Genomic DNA, 20,192 nt, shown 5'->3' with positions numbered 1-20,192 from the left:
GGTTAAGGGAGATATAGAAGAATGTTTTGATTAATGGGAATGAGAGGATAAGGGAGGGATCTTCTGGAGGGGGTTAAGGAAAGGAGGGCAAGGTAGTAGCAGTAAAGTAGGAGTCAGGAGGGATAGGAAATAAGAGATATATACAAATATAAAAACAAAGATTAGGAGTAGAATCTGTTAGGGAAAGTATATGTTTATATAAGGACGTACGTGTATATGTGTGTATATATATATATATATATATGATAGTATATAAATATATCCATGCTTAATTGTAGCCTTCAGAGGTGGGGAGGGGGGAAGAACAAAGGAAAAAGTATATAGCAGAGGACAAAAGAAAACTTACAAGGGAGCAAAGAGGGACAGCTCTCAATACAGTGCATAGCATTTATTATGTAGACTTTCTCGAAATGGAAATTTTTTGCTATATATATTTGAATCCTCTCTTGCATTCTGCTATGCACATGACATGTTTTCTTTTTCTTATTTTATGTTTTAATATTTGTTTCTTTTTCTTTCTTAATATGCACTTAAGTTTTAATATTTAAGACTAAAATAAACTATTAGCCCCCCTCCCCTCCCCATGGGGTCATTAAGAGTCAGGCACAACTGAAAAACAAGAAATTGTTAGGAAAAGGAAGTATGGCATAGAGGAGAGAAAGCTGGTGTCACAGCAGATTCAAGTCCCAATTAAGACATATGCTAGCTGTGTGGCCCAGGACGATTCATTTAACTACCTAGTACCCCAAGACATCTCTCTCTGCACTGTTACAGGGCATTTCCTCATGAGAAGTCTCTTTTACCAATGAAATCAGAGATACAGTTAAAAAATAAGTTGTTTCACTGAGGCTTTTTTCAAGGTCTGAGCTATAAATCAGCAGTAGTTCTTTCCAGTAGACTCTGCTAGAAGCCAGACAAGTTGATTCAAAGAATCATTGAACCATTGTGTTTTGAAGTAATGCATTGTATAATTGTGTCAAAGTTACTTTTATGTACTGGGGTAAATAACCACCATGACTGCAGAGCTGTTACAGTGCTTAGTGACATGACTCACTTATTACTAGTAATTATTAGTAGGTTTTTTTTCCACTGGTAGGGGGAGCAACTATTCAATATAAGAAAAATATTAAAAGAGCTCTTACACTATGCTTTGCACTCTTTAGGGGGATTGGGGTATCGAGGGAGACATACAGACAGCACAATGATGTAGTCCTGGTGAGTGATCGTCCTAAAACTGAGGGAGCATTCCCAGATCCCCAAAGAAATGACTGTAAAGGGGAATATTTGGAAATTACTTATTAGACTAATGGGGAGAAGGCAAGGGGGAACAAGTCCCTCAGTATCAGTTGTGTCTCACTCTCCATGAGCCCATTTGGGGTTTTCTTGGCATTCCAGACATACTGGATTGGTTTGCCATTTCCTGTTTCACCTCACTTTACAGACAAGGAAACTGAGGCAAACAGGGTTAAGTGACTTGCCCAGGGTCACACAGCAAATAAGTATCTCTGAAGTTGGATTTGAGCTCAGGTCTTTCTGACTCCAGACTCATTCATTGCTCTCTATCCACTGCATCACACAGCTGCCCTTAGTGTCGGGTCTTCCCCCTATTATTCGGCCATCCTAGATAGAGTCAGGCTTCACTCCATTTGATGTTCAGACAGAAGCCACAGCTGCCTATTAAGCTGTGCTTTGGAATCTTAAACGACAGAGATGATAAAGAGGTTTCTAACCTCTAAACATCTGAGAGAAAAGTTACAGTAGACCTAATCCCTGGCTGTGATGCTTAAATTCAATGTCCTGTTTTAAAAAATCTTGTCCAAAACTAACCAACTGTATCACACCTAGTAGTTTTGCAATTGGGTAATCTGCCAAGCTGCAAAACAGAACTTGAGGATTTGGGGCTTTAAACCGTAACCACCATAACCTCAGCCTTCTTGGTGATGAGGAGGCTGGAGTGATGCAGAGTAAAAAGCAGGCTCCAATAAGGGACCTATCGATGGTACAGATGAACAGTTTGCCTTAGATGATGGCAGAGAGGAAATCGTATGTTGATGTCCTTTGGAAGATGGAGCTTGCTAAGACTGCTTTGTTCTAAAGGGGACCTTTACCCAGACAAGAGCTGAATCCAGGAGCTGCCCCCTTCCTGCCTGATAGTTCAGTCATGGCGGTCCCAAATGAATGGAAGCCATCTGACCTGCTGAAAGTTGGAGACAGCAGTATTTGGCCTGGGCTTCCATTGGGCCTAGCATTGATCTTGGCCGGATAGTGAACCTGAGCCTGAAGACAATGATCCACTCACAGGGGGTGCAGAAGCTACAGTGGATCGCCATTTTCCTTATATGTAAAACGGACAGTTTGATTTGATGACCTGGACAATCCTATCTCTGCATCCATAATCCCATGGTCCTCCTCAGGTACCCCATTTCAATAGCTTAATCCTTGACTCCCATAAGGACAGGGACTCTTTCACCCCAGGCTAGGACTAGAGTTCCTTCACTCTAGTGCACACCAACACTCACACCTGCTGGCCCAAAGCCATTGATGCTAGGTTCATGAACAGCATAATCATCAGGTCCTGAATCATCTTAGGAATAACTATTAGGTGGCCAGGTGGGGCTTCCAGGTGGGAGGAGCACTCACTAGGACCTAAGTTCTTATCCTGGGCTCCGTGAACTTGTTATTTAAAAATTATTGATAAGCATTTTAATATAACTGGTTTCTTTTGGCTTCACTATAGACTTCTAAAGCAGTCCATGACACAACAAAGAAAGATTAAGGGTTTCTGCTTTAAGAGGTTTTGGACCACTTTAGGGAGCTTGTCACAGTTGACCGCATCTGGAGATTCTCATAGAGTCAACCCAGCAATGTTTATTCCTACAGATTTAGTTCCCCCTTTTGGGATCATTGCATCCATATTAACCCCTCTGCCCAATGGAAAAGGGTCAAGTCCCCCTACTGGGGTCCCATTACTAAGTTGCATCTGTGATCACAAAAGATCATTTTTTGTATCAGATTGTTTTGTATTTTGTATCATATGGCACACTGTCTTGGGGATAGGGGAGGGGAGGAAGGAGTAGAAAATTGAGAACCCAAAATCTTTTGAAGTGAATACTGAAAACTAAAAATAATTAATTTTTTAAAAGATGAGTTTTCCATCCTTTAGCCAGTGGCTAAGTGTCTCTTCTAATTGCTATTTGTCTATAATTGACCCAACTATTTGGTAGTACATTATACCTCCTCTGGATTAGTACCTGCCCTAACTCATGAACAGGCTTGGTGGTGATACGTGGGCCAACTTAGTGTCTCCATCTGGGGTGGCTGAGTAGGAGGAAAACCTGCTTCTGAGAGACATCCTTCTCTCCTCTTATTCCCCTTTACCCCCTCCTCCTTAGTCTAATAACTAATTTCCAAATACTCCTTCCAGTCATCTCTCTGAGGATCTAGGAATGCCCCTTCAGTTTCAGGCAGGTCAATCAAAAGAACCCTATCTTTGTCCTGTCTTCTCACCACCTAAAATCCCCCTAAGGAATGCACAAGGCATGAGAAGCCTTTTAATGTTTTTGTTATCTCTAAAATAAAGATCTCAAAGCCCTATAAAGTCCCTTTCAACCTTAAATCAATCATTGGTCAGGAGCTCCCTAACCCCTCCCACCCAGTAACAGGGATCTCTCCTCAAATTTCCTAGGACACTTTACAGGTCTTCACTTATTTCCTCTTGCATTATAGTTATTTGTGTACACATCTTTCTCCTACAACACTGTATGCTCATGAGCATGGATTTTTTACAGCTTTTTTTTTTAATCCCCAAGGCCTTGACCATAATACATGACCTATTTATTAGGATTTATAAATTATGCTATATACATACATATATATATTATAAATTAGGAGTTATAAATGGGAGGCAGAATGACATAGGTGATAGATCATTGATACCAAGATCAGAAAGAGCTACGTTTGAAACTGTCTCAGACACTAATTATATGAGGACAAGTCACAACTTTTATTTGCCTGTTTTCTCATCTGCAACAGGATGTTGTGAATATCAAATAAATTAACATGTATAAGCTATTTTGCAAACCTTGAAGTGCTATAAAAATGTTAGCTATTTTTAATTGAATCATTGAATTGAAAGAAAAGCAGGGCAGCTTCACCAATTAACATTTGAACATCCATTTAGGGCCTGATATTATACAAAATGTACTACATAAAACAAATTAGTTCATGTACTTTACAAGCTCACAGTGACAGAGCTTAAAATCCCAAAATATAATACATAATTCAATGGCTACTTCCCCACAGCAAGTCTTCCTTGCTATTCTAAGTTCAGTAACTTCTTATTGACATCATCATTTATTCTTTTAAAAGTTAGCATCATCTACTAGACTGTAAACTCTTTGAGGATAGGCAGTACTCCCAGGCTTTAGCACAGTGCATGGGATGTATAGAGTGTTCAAGGAGGGTTAGTACTGCTGGTGTGAGGGCTTGTTGACTCTTTTTCAGGTTCCTCATACACCTTTGTTGACCCCCAGCTCTCACCTGTGGCTCCAAGAAGCTGTAACCTGCCCAGGGGCCAACACCCTGGTAAACCACCTCAGTAGATGGGCCAAACCAAGTTGAAGATAACTGATGGAGTGAGTTGGGGGTGTCTACCCCAAACATTTGAAGATGTTCCCTCGTGGAATAGGCAGAAGTGAACATTTTGTTTCAATGGGCCATGAAGATAGCTGAAGCAGGTACCGTAGGGAGCTTAGAGCTTGGTCAGACATCAAAAACACCAAGGTCCTTCACTGCCTCCAGAGCCATCACTGGTCTTGACTTTTGTCTTGCCACTGGACTTCAATGACGAGAAGAGTGAGGTTGATGATTTTGTGCAACTCTTCATCACTTCAATCCAGTTTATACATGAGTCAAGACATCACCCTGTGATGTCATTGGTCCTATTAAAAATGAAGGACAAACAACGACATAGTACACTGCACATCAGGTGAGTGAAAGGTAGCCATGGGGAGATAGGTGGGAAAAGGAGGAATACAGCCAAGGACAGATGTGAAGCGACCAAGATGTATGGTGTGAAGAAGGTTCAGGGTGAAGAGGCTTTTGAGAAATATCAAGGACAGCAGAGGATCAAAAGGTGAGTTTGGAGAAGGGGTAAACAAAACAAGAACAAGGAGGGAGTGTGTTTAGTGCAGATGAGAAACAAAGTGCATCTATTTCCCTCCTCTTCTGCTTTAGCGTTCTCCCTCAAGAACCAAATCAAACATTGCTAAGAAAGAATTGTAGGGGCAGCTAGGTGGTACAGTGAATAGAGAGCTGGCCCTGGAGTCAGGAGGACCCAAGTTCATATCCAGCCTCAGACACTTAACACTTACTAGCTGTATGACCTTGGGTAAGTCACTTAACCCCAACTGCCCTACCTTCCCCCCTCCAAAAAGGAAAAAAAAAATGAATTGTAGTCTAAGCTAGGTGAACAAAGATAAAAAGCCTGAGGCATTTACCTTTTAATGGGGAAGATAACAACCTACTTGGTTCTGATGTGAGAGAACCTGGACTCAAATCCCATCTCTGGCAATTACTACTGATGTGACTTCACCTTTCCTGGGTCTCAGTTTTCTTGTCTTTCAAATAAGGGAATAGATGTCCCATTTATTTCACATCATCCTTCTTCAGGTGCAGCATATTCTAGCCAGGCTGGACTACTAATGGTCCCCCAAATCCTACATCCCATTTCCTGATTCCAAATCTTTGTACACAAGTCACACCTGGGATTTCTAACTCCCAAGAATCCTTTCTTCAAGCCTCAGCTCAGGAGCTACACGCCATGATCCCCCCAGTTGATAAATGATGTCTTCAAATCAGTTGCTTATTTTTCTGTATATATTGTAACTCCAGGCAGAATGTAAGCTCTAGAATAAGGATTGGTTTGTTTGTATATCCCCCAGCACCCAACAGAACTGAATGTTTACTGCCCAACTCTAAGCATACTTTATTCCAGTTTTCCCTTTCCCTCTATCTGGTTGCTGATTTTTTTCTCTTTCCTAAATAACCAACTGCATAACTGTTGGAGCCCCATTTCATCCTGTTACAGGCACCTCTAATTCTGATTTCTGCAGATCGTTTGTCTGTATTTAGTCTGTAGGGGCAAACTCACTCCATCCCCCTTGCTATAACTGCTTTTCTTAGCTAGAGAAGTTGTAGAAGGGTCAATGGGAAAAAAATTACAGTAAGAATATATTGTATATTGTGATTTCTATTCCATTAGGCTCCTCTATCTCCTTGCCCCACCATCACCCACAGAATATTACCTTTGTTATCCATTCTATACTGCCTCTATGCCAAACTTGAATCCTATTCTCCAAACCTTCCCTTCTCTTCAGATCCTTTAAATTTCTAAAACTCCTGACCAACAGCAAGACCAAAAAGAACCATCCATAGAAAACTCGTAAGGGTCCCCAGGCAACTCTGGGAAACATTAGTGGGTAGTAAATCAGTCTTTAGAATCTTATTCTAAATAGGTCTGCCCCATGCTGCAATGTCCTCGTTTCTGATTTAGGAAGGTGCACTCCTGGCCAACCACCTTACAAGAATGTCAGTGTCACAAATGAGAAAAAGTTTGTTCAGTCAGCCAACAAATATTTATTGTACAATAAATCGTTTGGCAACAGTAACTAGAGAAAAGTGGGACAGTACCAGGTTATTTACATGCGATGTATTCCAGACACTTTCCAGCAAACAGGCAGTATCTTTCAGGAATGGCTTTAGGTTTAGTCCTGCCTGGTAGCAGAGGTAGACAAGATGACCTCCTAAAATCCCAAGAACTTCCAACATTAACCCCTAGGACCTCTAGCGGTAGAGCTACTGGCACTAGATTAGCGGAGACAGGAATTCATCTGCTAGTGGGTTGGCTATTTAGTGTGTTTCCAGACCTAAAATAGTTACATACAGCAATAGGACCCAATGATCCAATGAGCTCAACTCAATTCATTGGAAACCATCCCAATTCTTAAGATGGAAACGACTGTATGTCTGTCAATATCATCATTTGAGAGAGTAATCTATTATCCCACAAGTTGCCAAGATGAGGAGCTTTTATCTACTTCAAGGAAACCAAACTGCTGAATTCCCATCTCAATCATTCTCAGGAACAAATATCAAATCTCATACCACATCCCAATTATTCTGAAGGAATAATTTCCATAAAGAGGAGACTATTCAAACCTCCACATCTGAATGAGGTGGGAATAAAAATTACATGTTGGCAGCTTCCAAAGGAAATGCAAAAGAAAAAAATGCCACAGTAGTATGCATAGAAAAGTACACAGGAGTGTTTGAGATCCTGAGGAGTTGGAAAGGTTTGGCTTACCAAGCTCAATAAACCACAGTGATCAGAGTAATTGCATCTGACAATATACTGCAGCCCAATCTCATAGGATTCCTATCCAAATCAAGAAAAAACTACTGTGGTGCCAAAGCACCAGATGGTGTACCATAGGTGTGGAATGAAGCACACATTGTCAGACATGACCAATACCTTGATTTATTTTGCTCAACTGTAGTTTTTTATTTCAAGGGAGGGTCCTAGTAGGACAGGAGAGAGGAGTCATTGGGAAATGACAAAAAAAAAGAACAGTGACAAAACTTTTTTTTAACTACTATAAGATTTCATTTTAAAGGAGCAATATCAATTTTTGTTAATATCCAGATTGGGGGTTAAAGTATAGATATGGACAAGGAGAAACAGTTTATAGTAAACATTATTAAACTCAAAGAGAGCAGGCTCTTTCCCTAGTTATCCCACTCATAGCTTTCTGTATAATTTTCCATATGCAGTGAATATATGTGTATGTGCATACAATTGGCATATGAAGGCCCTCTGTATACAGTCATATTTAATCACTAGGACCATGAGGAACACATTTTGTTAAATTTAAAGTGCTACATAAAGATGAGCTGTTTTATACGTTGTACCTCTATATAAATAGAGATACATGTATATTCATTTCTGGAGGCAGGGGACACTTGAAGCTAAAGTCTCTTCCAGACCAAGCATCTGGAATTGAAGAATCATGGATAGTAGAGCAGACAAGGGAGATTAAAACAAAAACAACAACAAAAACAGAGGGTAGGAATGCTATAAAGAACAAAAGAAATTTGGGCAGAAGAGAAAGTCAGGAAATTTGGAAAATATAGTAACACAGTACATTAGGAATTGATGTTCAAGGAAAATAATCAGATGGCAAGAAATTCAGTAAGTGCTCACATACCAAAAAGAAACATACAGAAACACAAAACCAACATTTTCCTGTGGATTTTTTAAGATGGGGGCCAACACTAATGATTTCTTTTGGGTTGGTTTCGTTATATCCATTTCTGGGGGCTGGGAAACCATTTCTGAGGTTCCTTCCACCCCCACTATTTTATGAACCAAGTAGAGAACAAATGTTAAAGTAACTCTGGGGGTGGCAATTTTGAATAATAAAGTGAATGGAAGGAAAGTAACAGAATGACTCATAAGCCCCATAATCAAACTAGCAATGTCACTCTGACAATGATGGTTATACAGGGGAGCAGGCACTAAAGTAGAATACTAAATGAGCCTTCAGGCAGCTGACATATCAGACAGAACACCTTCTAGAGCCAGTTACTAAGCAATCAAGACCAGGCTTTGTTTTGTTTTAAATGTTTAAGATGTGGCTAGCCTAATGGAACACACTACAATGGAAAGGGCACTGGTTTTAGCAGAAGAGCGTCAGTGTTCAACTCTGGGCTCTACACGTGTGACCTGGGGCAAATTATCTCATCTCTGGGCCTATGTCCACATCTATAAAATGAGGCATTAGACTACATGTCCTCCCCTAAGGTCCTTTCCATCTCTAAACCTATGACCTCACGTAAGCTGAAAATCTCACATGGAAGAAGACTAGAGGAAGGCCTGGTACTTGCTTACAAAATGATAGCTGGCAATGGAAGCGTTCCCCAGCCCCTCTTTATGCTAGTGCCTTCCTTCTGTTAGTTACTTCCTATTGATCCCGTATAGAGCTTGCTTTCTGTAAGTTTGCATGTTGTCTCCCCCATTAGATAGTACATCTTCTTGAGGACTATCTTTTGCCTCTTTCCCTATCTCCAGCACCCAATACAGTGCCTAAAACGTAGGAAGAACTTGTTCATTGATCAATTGACTAGGTGTGAGAGTACCTGATGTACTATTCAGAATTATAAAGTTTATAGCTAGATGGGACTTCTAGCTCCTTAGAGATCACTGCACATGTCCCATACATCTATGTGTTTTAACTAGATGGCAAGGATTCTTTTAGCATCTATATAAGGCCTAAGCAGACCATAGTAGGTATTCACTATTTCCTGAGAATTACCTGGACCCTTAACTTGACTTTAGAGAGAAAAACCTTAAGAGATTTAACATTTTACCCAAGTTTACACACTGGACCAGAACCCATCTCTCTTATATCAGTGTTCTTTCTGTAACACGATTCTACATGGGGAGAGGGGACCTACCATTTCTGAGATTAAATTTTCCTAAGAAAATACCTAAGCAATCCAAAAGGGCTTTCTAAAACAATATTCACCAGCCTGGAGTTATCCAAATAATTTGGGGGGGACTTCTTTGGTCCCCTCCTCAATAACATATAGAATAGCCAACTCTCTCAATGGTTGGGGGTGCCCACCAGTGGGGTATTATAGTCACAATAAGCTAGCACTTTAAAGTTGTAAAGTGCTTTATGCTTTATCTCATTTGATCTCCAAAACAATCCTGAAATTTTTACAGGTGATGAAAGTCAAAGCTAGAGGTGCCATTGCCACTAACCACAGGAATTCCCTCCAATGAAGCTGATTTCAATCTCTCTACAACTTATTAAAAAGTCTTCCTAAGTTGATGTGGCTGGAAAACCTTAACAGCCTATAGCTATAGCCATCATTGTGATGAAGTTTTCCTAAGTTGGTCCTTAAACAAAAAGGATACAATTTAGTTCAGACCAGAGGTGAACCACTTTCTTTTTTAAAACTAGATCTGTGATTTCCTTGGCATAGGGAGCTCTTGAAGAGAAGGCTCCAGTAATACCAGTGCAGACTGGTAACTATTCTGCAGCTTTATCTTAGACCAAGGGTGGGGAACCTGAAGCCTCCAGGTCACAATGTAGCTCTTTGACTGAATCCCCTTAATAAAAGGATTTGTTCTGCAAAACTTGGACTCAATCAAAAGGTCACACCTGAAGACCTAGAAGGCCACATGTGGCCTCGAGGTCACAGGTTCCCTATCTCTGTCTTAAGACACTGAAAAATTATGTGACAAGCTTGCCCGAGATGAGAAGAGGGACTTGAACCCAGGCCTTCTGGACTCACAAAGGCCAGCTTATATCCATTATACCATGTTGCCTCTCAATGAACTGTATTAAGCAGGTTGTATTACACAGATTAAAATCTTCCCTATCAAGAGTTGGATAAAAATAAATGCAAATGAGCAAATGCCTCTCTGCAGGAGAAATGTCAAAGGAATTCCAATGGCAATTTTAGTCTACATTATGCATTTTATTACTTGATTATCAACCCCCTAGTATTGTTTGCCATTTGTTTCATGCATATGTACCTCATCTCTCAATCAAAATGTAAAGTTCTTCAAGGAAGCAACTGTGCTTCCTACTTATTATGCATTCTATACAGTATCTAGGATAGTGAGTGGTAGGCACACAGAAACTCAATATATACTGTCAACCAGGGCATGCCCTAAGAAGTTTCAGCAGAAAAGAAAACACAGGCACCTAAATACTACAAGTAGAAAAGATTTCCCTCACTCTCAATTTACCAGAAAAATAGAGTACATTTCACACTTAAAATCAGAAAGCCCTTAGCAGTCCCATTATTTGTCCTTCAGACTAGTACAAGAGCACATGTCATTTCCTTATCTGAAGAAACTGGGTTTGATCTAGTCTTAAGTATTTGGGAAATAAAAATCTCGGAGGTTTTTTTTTTTCCTCCTCTATTTTCATGACTGGTATTGGTTCACTGCAAAAGGACAAAGTTTCGCAGAAACAGAGGTAGAGTCAGGTATATACTAGTCATTACCTGAACAGCTGAACTCCTCGGGTACCAAACCCATCTATATTTTTGAAAACTTCTCAGTATAGTATCAGCTGTTGATACTATCAAATTATCTAACATCCCTCCTGGCCACACAGTAAATGAAATGTGTTTGGGAACTCCTATTGATCTGCACCACCTCAGTTCCTAATCCAGCTTCCCTCACTCTTGTCCACTTTGTGTTAGACTACCTTACATGTTAAACATTACAAGTTTTAACCAGTCTAAATGAGAATATAAGACATTAAATGCACATCAAACTTTATTTTCTTTTGGCCTTTTTTATGTAATAATGTCCTCTAACACCAAACTTTCCCTCAGAAAACAAATTTTAAGTATGTCCAGATGACCAAAATAATGAAATAAGTCGTGCTTGTAAGGCACCAATAGCCCTGTTAAATGACAGCCTATATTAAATTATTCTGCACATAGAAAAATTCTAAGAAAATGCCCTAAAACAGATTTTCCTAACCCAAAGTAGACTTCAGCTATGTAAAGCATTTTAAATTCTCTATTTTAGAGCTACGGGGCAGGAGTGAGGGGAGGACTAAGACCTAGAGGAAGAGGGTTGAGAATGAAGGTTGAGGAGGACGGAGAAAATGAGAAAATGCAAGAAGGAATCAGAAGCCAGGTTGTTTAAAAACATCCACTATTCTTCCTGTTTCTAAGGCATTATAGAAATGTGATTTGCACTGGTACTGGGAATACTCACAATGATAAAATTTGATATTTTAAAGGCAAAGTATATCGTAAGGTCTTCTGGCAATATATTTTGTGGACCCCTAAAAACATGCCATGGGCAGACAGAGGGACAAACACTGCTCTCTAGGGAGAATCTCTTGAAGGATTATTTGTAGGAAACATTCCATTATGGGAACGTTCAGACAGTAAAAAAGGTTTTGGTCTGAACATATGACTTCAAATAGGTGTAAGGAATTTCCTGGTATGGAAACTTGCATTCACTGATGCAAATAAGAAACATATAGTTTTAGAAAGTTGCCTGATACGTAATATGCTCCCAGTAAAAGAGCTAGTATGTGTCAGAGGCAAGACATGAATTCAGGACTGACTCTAAGCCTGGCCCTATGTCCATTATATCACACTGCCTCCAAACAGAAGAGATATTATAATTCCTGGTTATAATTTTTCATTTCTATTTTTTGTATCAACACTTTTCCTGGACTTGTAATTTCATCTGTGTGAGGAACTCAAAATACGAAATCTCTTCCCACTCAGCTGTGACATAATTTAATTGCCTTACAAATGAAAGTTATGTGACTTGCCCAGTCATACTGCTACTGTGTTAAGAGACAGAACTTGAACGCAGGTCTTTTTGACTCTTAAAATCAGGCCTGTAATCCCTATTCCAAAGTGCCTTTCATCAGGAATAAATAATAAAGGCATAATTCAGGACAAAGTATATAACAATACCAAAGGTATATAACAAGGTATAACAATACCCGTCCTTCCTTTCTAAGCTCAAGCTGTAAGCTCCCTCCTAAAAGGGGCTTTGATTTTTGTATCCCATTGCCTACTACATTGTATTGCACAGAACAGGTGATTAAAAATGTTTGTTGAATCAAAATAGAGCAAAAAATAATTCAACAGTAGAGAATAAACCAAACCAATAATTTTTCTTGTCAATCTGGCACTCAATGAAACTTGCAACATCAAGTTTCTAAATATGTCAAGAGTTGACATAAGTTTTAAACAGTTTCATCTTAATACAACTTTCAGCCCTCAAACTCTTGATTTTCATCATCTAAAATAAAATAACTAATCAATCATTTTCCCTGGGAATGTGATTCCTAGTTTCTTTTCCTTATTTCCCAAAATAAAGGTTCCAGATCTGGGATCAGATCCTTCTTCTGAACTCCAGCTACCCCTTTACACTTCTTACTGTACTTTCAACTACTATCCTGTATTAACAGTGATTTGCTGATATTTCTCATCTTAACAACTAAACTATGAAGTCCCTCAGTCCTGCACATGGTAGGTGTTCAATAATGTTTGTTGAATGAATGAGATCTTGCCCAATTTCAAGTACTAGCTGATTCACTCACTAGAGTCATTTCTTGTTTAGGAAACTAACTTATAGAAGTATCCTTTCTTGTAGATGCAAAACAGTACATACTGTTTTGCATCTATATTCTAACATGTATAATAAATGAACAGAACATTTTCTGGGGTACAAAAGCAAGAAAGAACAGAACCAAAGCAGTAACTAAAATCTTCTTGTCAATCTGACAGGTCCATCAACCTCCAGCATGTTTTTTAAACTATTATTTTCATTTTTAATCCTTCCTTTCATCATCTTCCATAACCTTTGTCAAAATGGTTTGCAATTACATCTACCTTTGAAAAGGAATAAACATGCAAAAGCTCGGCTATAATGAACTGCTATTTTCTGTTGGCCAAGCCTTGATACCAAAGTATCTATAGTGCTGAGGAATGAAGTAAGCTGTAATATCAGAGTAGTTTTTTTTCAAAAAATTATGCTTTAGAAGAATACAAACATTTCTTAGCTTTCACTTCCTTTAGGCCTCCCCCAAACTGCAGCTTGGTATGTTAACATTCATTTTTATTCTTACTTTTTGCTTCCCAACCCTGGAGGACCTATTATAATGTAATTAAGCCAAGCTCCTAGATTTTACTTTAGTGATAATCTCATAGTTCTAAATGAAGGGATATAAAATTTTTTTAATGTCAAATGATGCCTATGTTAGCCTTTTAGCAACAAACTATACATTGCTGGAGGTTAGTTTGTTTCTTTTGAGTTTTCTGGGGTATATCACCCAACACATTTATCTAGGGACAGAAATTACGCCCTAAATAGCCTTACTTATTGGCCCACCACTTTAAAGGGCACAAAATGGCCTGCTCCAAAGAGCTGAGTTCTAGAAAGCAGTACAAGAGAAATCAGAGCAAACTTGAATCCCTAAGCAGCCATCATCCAACCTGGAGAAATCAATAATCATGGGAGTTCTTTGATTTTTACATAGAGGGCCACAATAAAGGGGACTAATAGGAACTCTCATATTCTTAATTCTCAGAATTCCTTTCTAATCCTGTCTTCATTATCTTCAATTAATCACAAAAGATACTTTATTTATTCCTCATTGACAAGAGAGGGAAACAAAACTTATACAGCTCATGTATGAACTAAGATATCCACATATTCTGATAACTGTTAAATTCATAATAAAGAAATATTTCAAAAAAATAAAATGTTCATCTATTAAATCCTAACTCACAGCTATCTTTTACTTATTTGGGAACTGATAAAACTTCAAAATATGAACTGCTATTAATTCATAATAATAAAAAATGGTACTATTAAGGGGAAAGTGACTAGGAAAGGTGGCAAGCAATGGAAAATGTCCTTGTGAAAACCAGATTTTGTAACATTTGTTTTATGTCATCTTCTATTGACTCAAATGATAATTAGACAGTAGTAGCCACTAGATTCCTATTAAACAGAATGAGGCAAAACTGAGAGGAGTTTTATAAGCTCTTTTCAAGATACCTTTTAGTTCAACTGCTGAAATGTCACAAATCAGTACTTTCTGGACACAGAAGAGACGCAGAACAGTCAAAAGACAAAACACTAGTTTTAGTAAGAATTTTTTTGTTTTGTTTGTTAAATTTCAGCTTATCTTCTAAGTAGACTCTGCTCTACTACTCACCTATCACCTGTACAAGAAGTGAAAACACACTGGGAGGGGAGAGAACACAGCACCCTGGTGAGCTCTGGACGTTCACATACAAAAAACAGCATAGACTAAAGTGAAACCAGCACTTCCCCAAAGACAGGGACAAATCCCAACAAATGAAGAAAATGTAATTACCTATTTGAACACAGGCAAGATGACAGAAGGTCTAGTTAGCCTAGTTTGGGAAAAGGTGACTGCTTACTCCTTGTACTACAAGGAAGGAATGAAAGTCCTTTTTAAAAAGCAAAAAACAAAAACAAAAAACAAGCCCCCAAATGGGTTTTTGATGGTGGAAAACTGTATGTATGTTGCTGGTAATAGTGGTAAATATATATTTATATATGTATATTAAAAAAAGGAAAAATAATCTATTTATAGAACAGTCAGTAGTCAGAGACATTTAGAAAAAAGTAAAAACAAGTTCTTTTCTTTAAAAATGGATTGACTAAAATGACCTCATCACCTAGAGGTACCACAATCCTACATCTTCTGACGAAGCCAGGGCATGACTCAGCATCATGTGTTGCTGCTTCTGGGCCAGAATCTGAAACAGCCAGTATTTAGAATGGTAGATTACGGGTCAGGACTACAAGGTGAGCAGTGATATGGCGGTCTTGCTTATGATCATGCCTAAAGCCTGGTGATGACAGGAATGCTTGTAAAAGGATGTTATCCCAAAAGCATGCACCATTGTGGCTCTGCAAGACAACCCATGTGGCCTTTTTGTCTTTTCTTTGTGTAGAATTCTGGGTCCATGCAGTTGTTCCTCTCCAACATGTAGGCCCAAGATACTGGGGATCCTCAAAGCCAGTCTCTATAAGAGAAGCTGCTGCTCTTGGAGGAAATAAGAAAGGCTCTTCTTTCCAAGATCCAGCCTAACAATCTGCATTGAGACGGGATTCTCCACATTCGGTGGTCTGCCCCAGCTGAAAGGAAGCTCCGGGTTTTCTTTTTTGGTACAAACAAGCACTAGGAACTGATGTTTGAAACATGCTGCTTTTCCATCTGACTTCTAACAGAACCTGCCGATCTGCCCTCCCTCCAATAGCTGTAGAACACAGGATGCTTAGAAACAGTGGAAGGGGACTGATTCTGACTATCTTGCTGTCCCATTCAGGCAGGCCCAAGGCACTCTGGTTCCATACATGCCTACAAATAGTGCTGCCATTAAGTTGTGAATCTCTAGCTAATGCCTACAGGTCCCAAGTCAGCTCCACACCCCAGCTGTATAAGCCACCCTACTGCTCAATCAAGTCTCTGAACACAATGCAGGACACCACACTCACGAGAAACACTTCAGTTAAGATAATGGCTGGAATACCAAAGAAGACATCTCTGCATAGATGGGCTGGTACAGTATGTGGCTCACACAGTCAGTCCCACTGCATAGAAAAAGCGAAGAGGGCTTTCTCTGCTGTAGGCCATTCGTCTTTGGAAGCAACAACTCTGAGTAGATCCAAACCACCCTCCCTTGATGAAAAGGGTCTCAGTGTGGTCCGTTTCCCTCATGTTCTAAACTAACCAAGCTTCTGCTAGCTGGCCTCCTTCAGTTCCTCCACTGGTAACTTGTAGCTCATTATGAAAGAAGGAGGTTGTGCCTGTCCTGGGCTACTTGGCCCCTGCTTCTTTGCACAGTTTATACAGATGTAATCTTCATTTTCTGCCATTTCTGGAGAAACACCCACACAGACTTGATGAAACCACTCATCGCAGCCACCATCACACTGTACCCAGTCTACCTGTAGGAGATAAGATTGAGAGGGCTTTAGGACAGTTAGCTATCCCTAGGGTGAAAGTAAAGTCAAGGCATATTAAGTAACAGCTTAGTTTTTACATAACTATTGTTTTGTAAGTATTTCTGTATTATTTACATCCATTACCTCAATGCACCCTCACAACGACTCTGTGAGGTAAGTGGGACAAGTACCATTCCCACTTTTCAGATAAAGAAGCTGAGGTTTAGTAAGGTTAACTAGCTTGACCAAGATCATGCGGTTAGTAAATGGAAGAGTCAGAACTTGAACTCAGGTCATGTGACTCCCAAGTTCACTACTATGATCTACTCACTATACCAATGGTTCCCAACTTGTAGGGCAAGAATGTCTGAGAAACTATCAACATTACAAAGAATCCAAGAACCCACATGTGTGTCAGTGTGACTTCTATCTTCATTTAGCTCCATAAAGGTATGTAGCAGAACTCTCTGTCTGTCTCTCACACACACACGTATGCATGTATGTATATGCATGTGTGTATATGTATGTTCCAAATGTATTATAACTCTTCCAATGTATATTCTGTACATCTATAATAAAATACAAATTTAAAAAGCTCTGCTGAATTAACAGATTTCTGTAAATGTCTATTTTTCTCATTCAATCATAATAGTACAACTACTATCATATGGGGCATGTGTGAAATTTTTGACATTAAAAAGGGTCCTTTTTTCTCAAAAGTGGGGAACTATTCCATAATACCAAACTATCTCTCAAAAGAAAGGCAGTTTAGGGTATGCTAGCCAAAAAACTGAGATACCCAGTGCCAAGATAATTTCTATTGTTTCTTTACAAAAGGAGGTGGGAGGGAAGTGAGGTTGTTATCTGAAAGTGAGCTGTACCAACAAAATTGGAATAATTCTCAAGTGGTTTTGTTTCTCCATGAATATCTCTCATCAGCACCCAGCTGATATATTCTGGCAGATCTTCACCATCTAACATCTCACTGAATACTAAAGCAGCATTATGGTTCTACCTTGCAGATCTCCCAAATCTACAAAATTTCCGTGTTTCTCGGACCCAACCTAACAGGACTACCAACACCACTTCACTCTGGTTCCCAGCCCATGATGGCTTACTCCTAGATCACACTGCTTCTCAAATTTACTAATCTAATCAGGACTATTACCCCAGACTATCTTTTAGAAGAAAGACTATAGTAGTCATTGTTGCCATAAATATTAGTTACTTTTATAGTTCCTTCCCAAACTAAATTCTTTCCTTGTTCTCTGTAAGAAGTCTGGCTTTTGAACTCAAACTGTGCAGCACAAAGAATAAGTAATCAGAATGTTTCCTATCCCAGCAGTAAACTGCTAAAGCCAGAGAAGGGAGTTAATCACTTCTATGCATCAAAGGAAAAATAAAGACATTGTAGATGTATGTGATTTAAGAAGGTGTTAATTGGATAGTAGGTAGATACAAATAGGACACTCAGGAGGAATATGTTGCCTATTTTGGAACATAAGAAGTTACTCTAATTAGAGGGATGAACTTTTATTTCTCTGGGCTACTTGAATATGACACTATTATCTTTTTTATGAGCTAACCCACAAACCTTTGCTCTAACTCTCTTAACTAGGATAGTCACCACTCGCTGCTTGCCCAAATGTCAAATCAGTTATCAATTACCTACAATTTCCATGTCCTGAACTTTTCTTGACATCTTATCCTGCACTATTATATAACCACTGGGCCCCAGTTTCCTAAGGATCATACATACACAAGTACAGATTTATCTTTCTCTTTCAGGCAAGAGCAAGAAAGGAGCGCTCACTTCCTTTTTCACCCTTGTAGCTAGCTAGATATCCCTTCCCAAAGTTAAGATCTCTTATAACCTTTTTAAAGAACAAGACTTCCCTTGAAGCACAGCTAATATTGGTTAGAATGAAAAACTGCACATTATATGCCAATTTATATTGATAAATTTTTAATCTTGTTTCTCTGAAATTTGCCATATTTGGTTCCTTCATCATCAACTTGAACTCCTTTAAAAAAAAATTCAAAAAGGAGCCCCATGACTACTCAGAAGTTAAAAAGTTGAAAAGTTAATACTGTAGATTAATCTACTAAAATTCAGTGGAAAAAGCAGATGCCTAAAAAACTCAAGAGTAATGGTTCAAATTTCACATTGGTTACTCAGTCATTAGATGTTACTTTGCTGTTCACTGCTTCTGGTGGAATAAAAATATTTACTACTTTACAGAGATACTTAGTAATAAAAATAAACTTGAAAAATGTGAGTTGCTCAAACATTAATCAATAATGATGAAAAAGAAATGTTCAACTTATAGCACAAAGCTATTTTAAATGGGAGAGGGGGAACAACCTACAAGAGAAAGCAACGTGGTAAATAACATGTCACCCTTTCATATTTAATCCAGGAAACAGTAAGAAATTTAAACCTTCTAGAACATAATGAATAAATATGCCTGGAAACAGATAAAAATTTCAATAGCATCAAAAGTTTCTTCTTATGCTAAGGAAGCTTCATATATTTCAAATTTCAATCTCTCAAAGGTACTTTCTCTATATATTTCAAATTCTCATGATTAGCTAATGAAAATGTCATTATATAATTGCCCTACCCAAACATTAGGAGTAAGATTTTGGAATGATCTCATCACAAGTACCTAGCATGTCTCTATTACCACTGAATTTGAAATGTCCTAAAATTAAATCAGTTATTAAAATTTTCAATCAAAAATTCTCATTTTCTCTATATATTTTTGAAATCTTTGTTATCATCACTTGCTTTTCAATTTAGAGCTTCTAATAAAAGGAAACAGAAGATCTCACTACTAGGATTATATATATTCCAAGCTTATTGACAGCAAGAAAAGACGACTATGTATAAAAACATTCACAGTGGTATTATTTGTAATAACAAATTCTGGAAACAAAATATGTGCCCAGCAATAGTTGAGCAAATTCTGACATATGAATTAATGGAATACTATGGTGCCATATGGAATGATGTGACATGGATATTCCCTCTGACCCAGCAATATCACTATATCACTATTAGGTCTATTTCCCAAGGTGATCAGGGAAAAAAGAAAAGATCCTATATGTTCTACAATATTTATAGCAGAAAGTTCTATTTGTGGTGGCAAAGAACTGGAAACTGAGGGGATGCCCATCAACTGGGGAATGGCTAAACAAGTTGTGGTATGTGACTGTGATGGAATACTACTGCACTGTAAGAAATGATAAGCTGGTTGATTATAGAAAAACATGGAAAGACTTGCACAAAATACTGAAAAGTGAACAGAAACAAGAGAATGCTCCATATAGTAACAACAATGTTGTTCAAAGAAAAATTGTGAACAACCATGTAACTCAGAGTACTATAAATACTCAAATCAACTGTAAAGATCTATGAAGGAAGATGCTATTCCCTCCATAAAAAGAACTGAAAAACAGAAGTAAGCATAGTATAGTTTTACATATATTTATAAATCTGTGTCAAATGATGGCCTTCTCTAGAGTGGGGTGGGGAGGGAGAAAGGGAGACAATCTGGAACTTAAAATGTAACAAAAAAATAAATTAAGTTAAATTAAACAAAAATGAAACAAAACCAAAAAAGTATAGAAAGACATGTACAAACAT

General features: G+C 38.5%; 1 protein-coding gene across 3 annotated transcripts in view; it reads right to left on the bottom strand.

Annotated features, from left to right (window-relative positions):
• Positions 1–3,979: 3,979 nt before the first annotated feature.
• Positions 3,980–20,192, bottom strand: part of KDM5A (lysine demethylase 5A) — a 115,409-nt gene continuing 99,196 nt past the window's right edge. Inside the window, exons 28-29 of one of the 3 annotated variants that reach the window (XR_011169494.1) lie at positions 14,943–16,570; positions 3,980–4,940 (exon numbers count right to left, since the gene is read on the bottom strand). Coding sequence is in view for 2 of the 3 variants with exons in the window: in XM_069094363.1 (XP_068950464.1) it covers positions 16,340–16,570 (231 nt within the window). In the remaining variant the exon portion in view is untranslated. Of the gene's footprint in view, positions 4,941–6,612; positions 16,571–20,192 lie in introns of those variants that run through there. The other 2 variants (XM_069094363.1, XM_069094365.1) reach the window with 2 other exon arrangements.

Source organism: Petaurus breviceps, unplaced genomic scaffold, assembly GCF_028583685.1.
Source record: "Petaurus breviceps papuanus isolate PSGF00001 unplaced genomic scaffold, PetGlider_PUasm1.0 216, whole genome shotgun sequence".
Classification (NCBI taxonomy): domain Eukaryota; kingdom Metazoa; phylum Chordata; class Mammalia; order Diprotodontia; family Petauridae; genus Petaurus; species Petaurus breviceps.
Note: the sequence above shows the minus strand (reverse complement) of the source record. Positions and strands in the feature narration are given on the sequence as shown.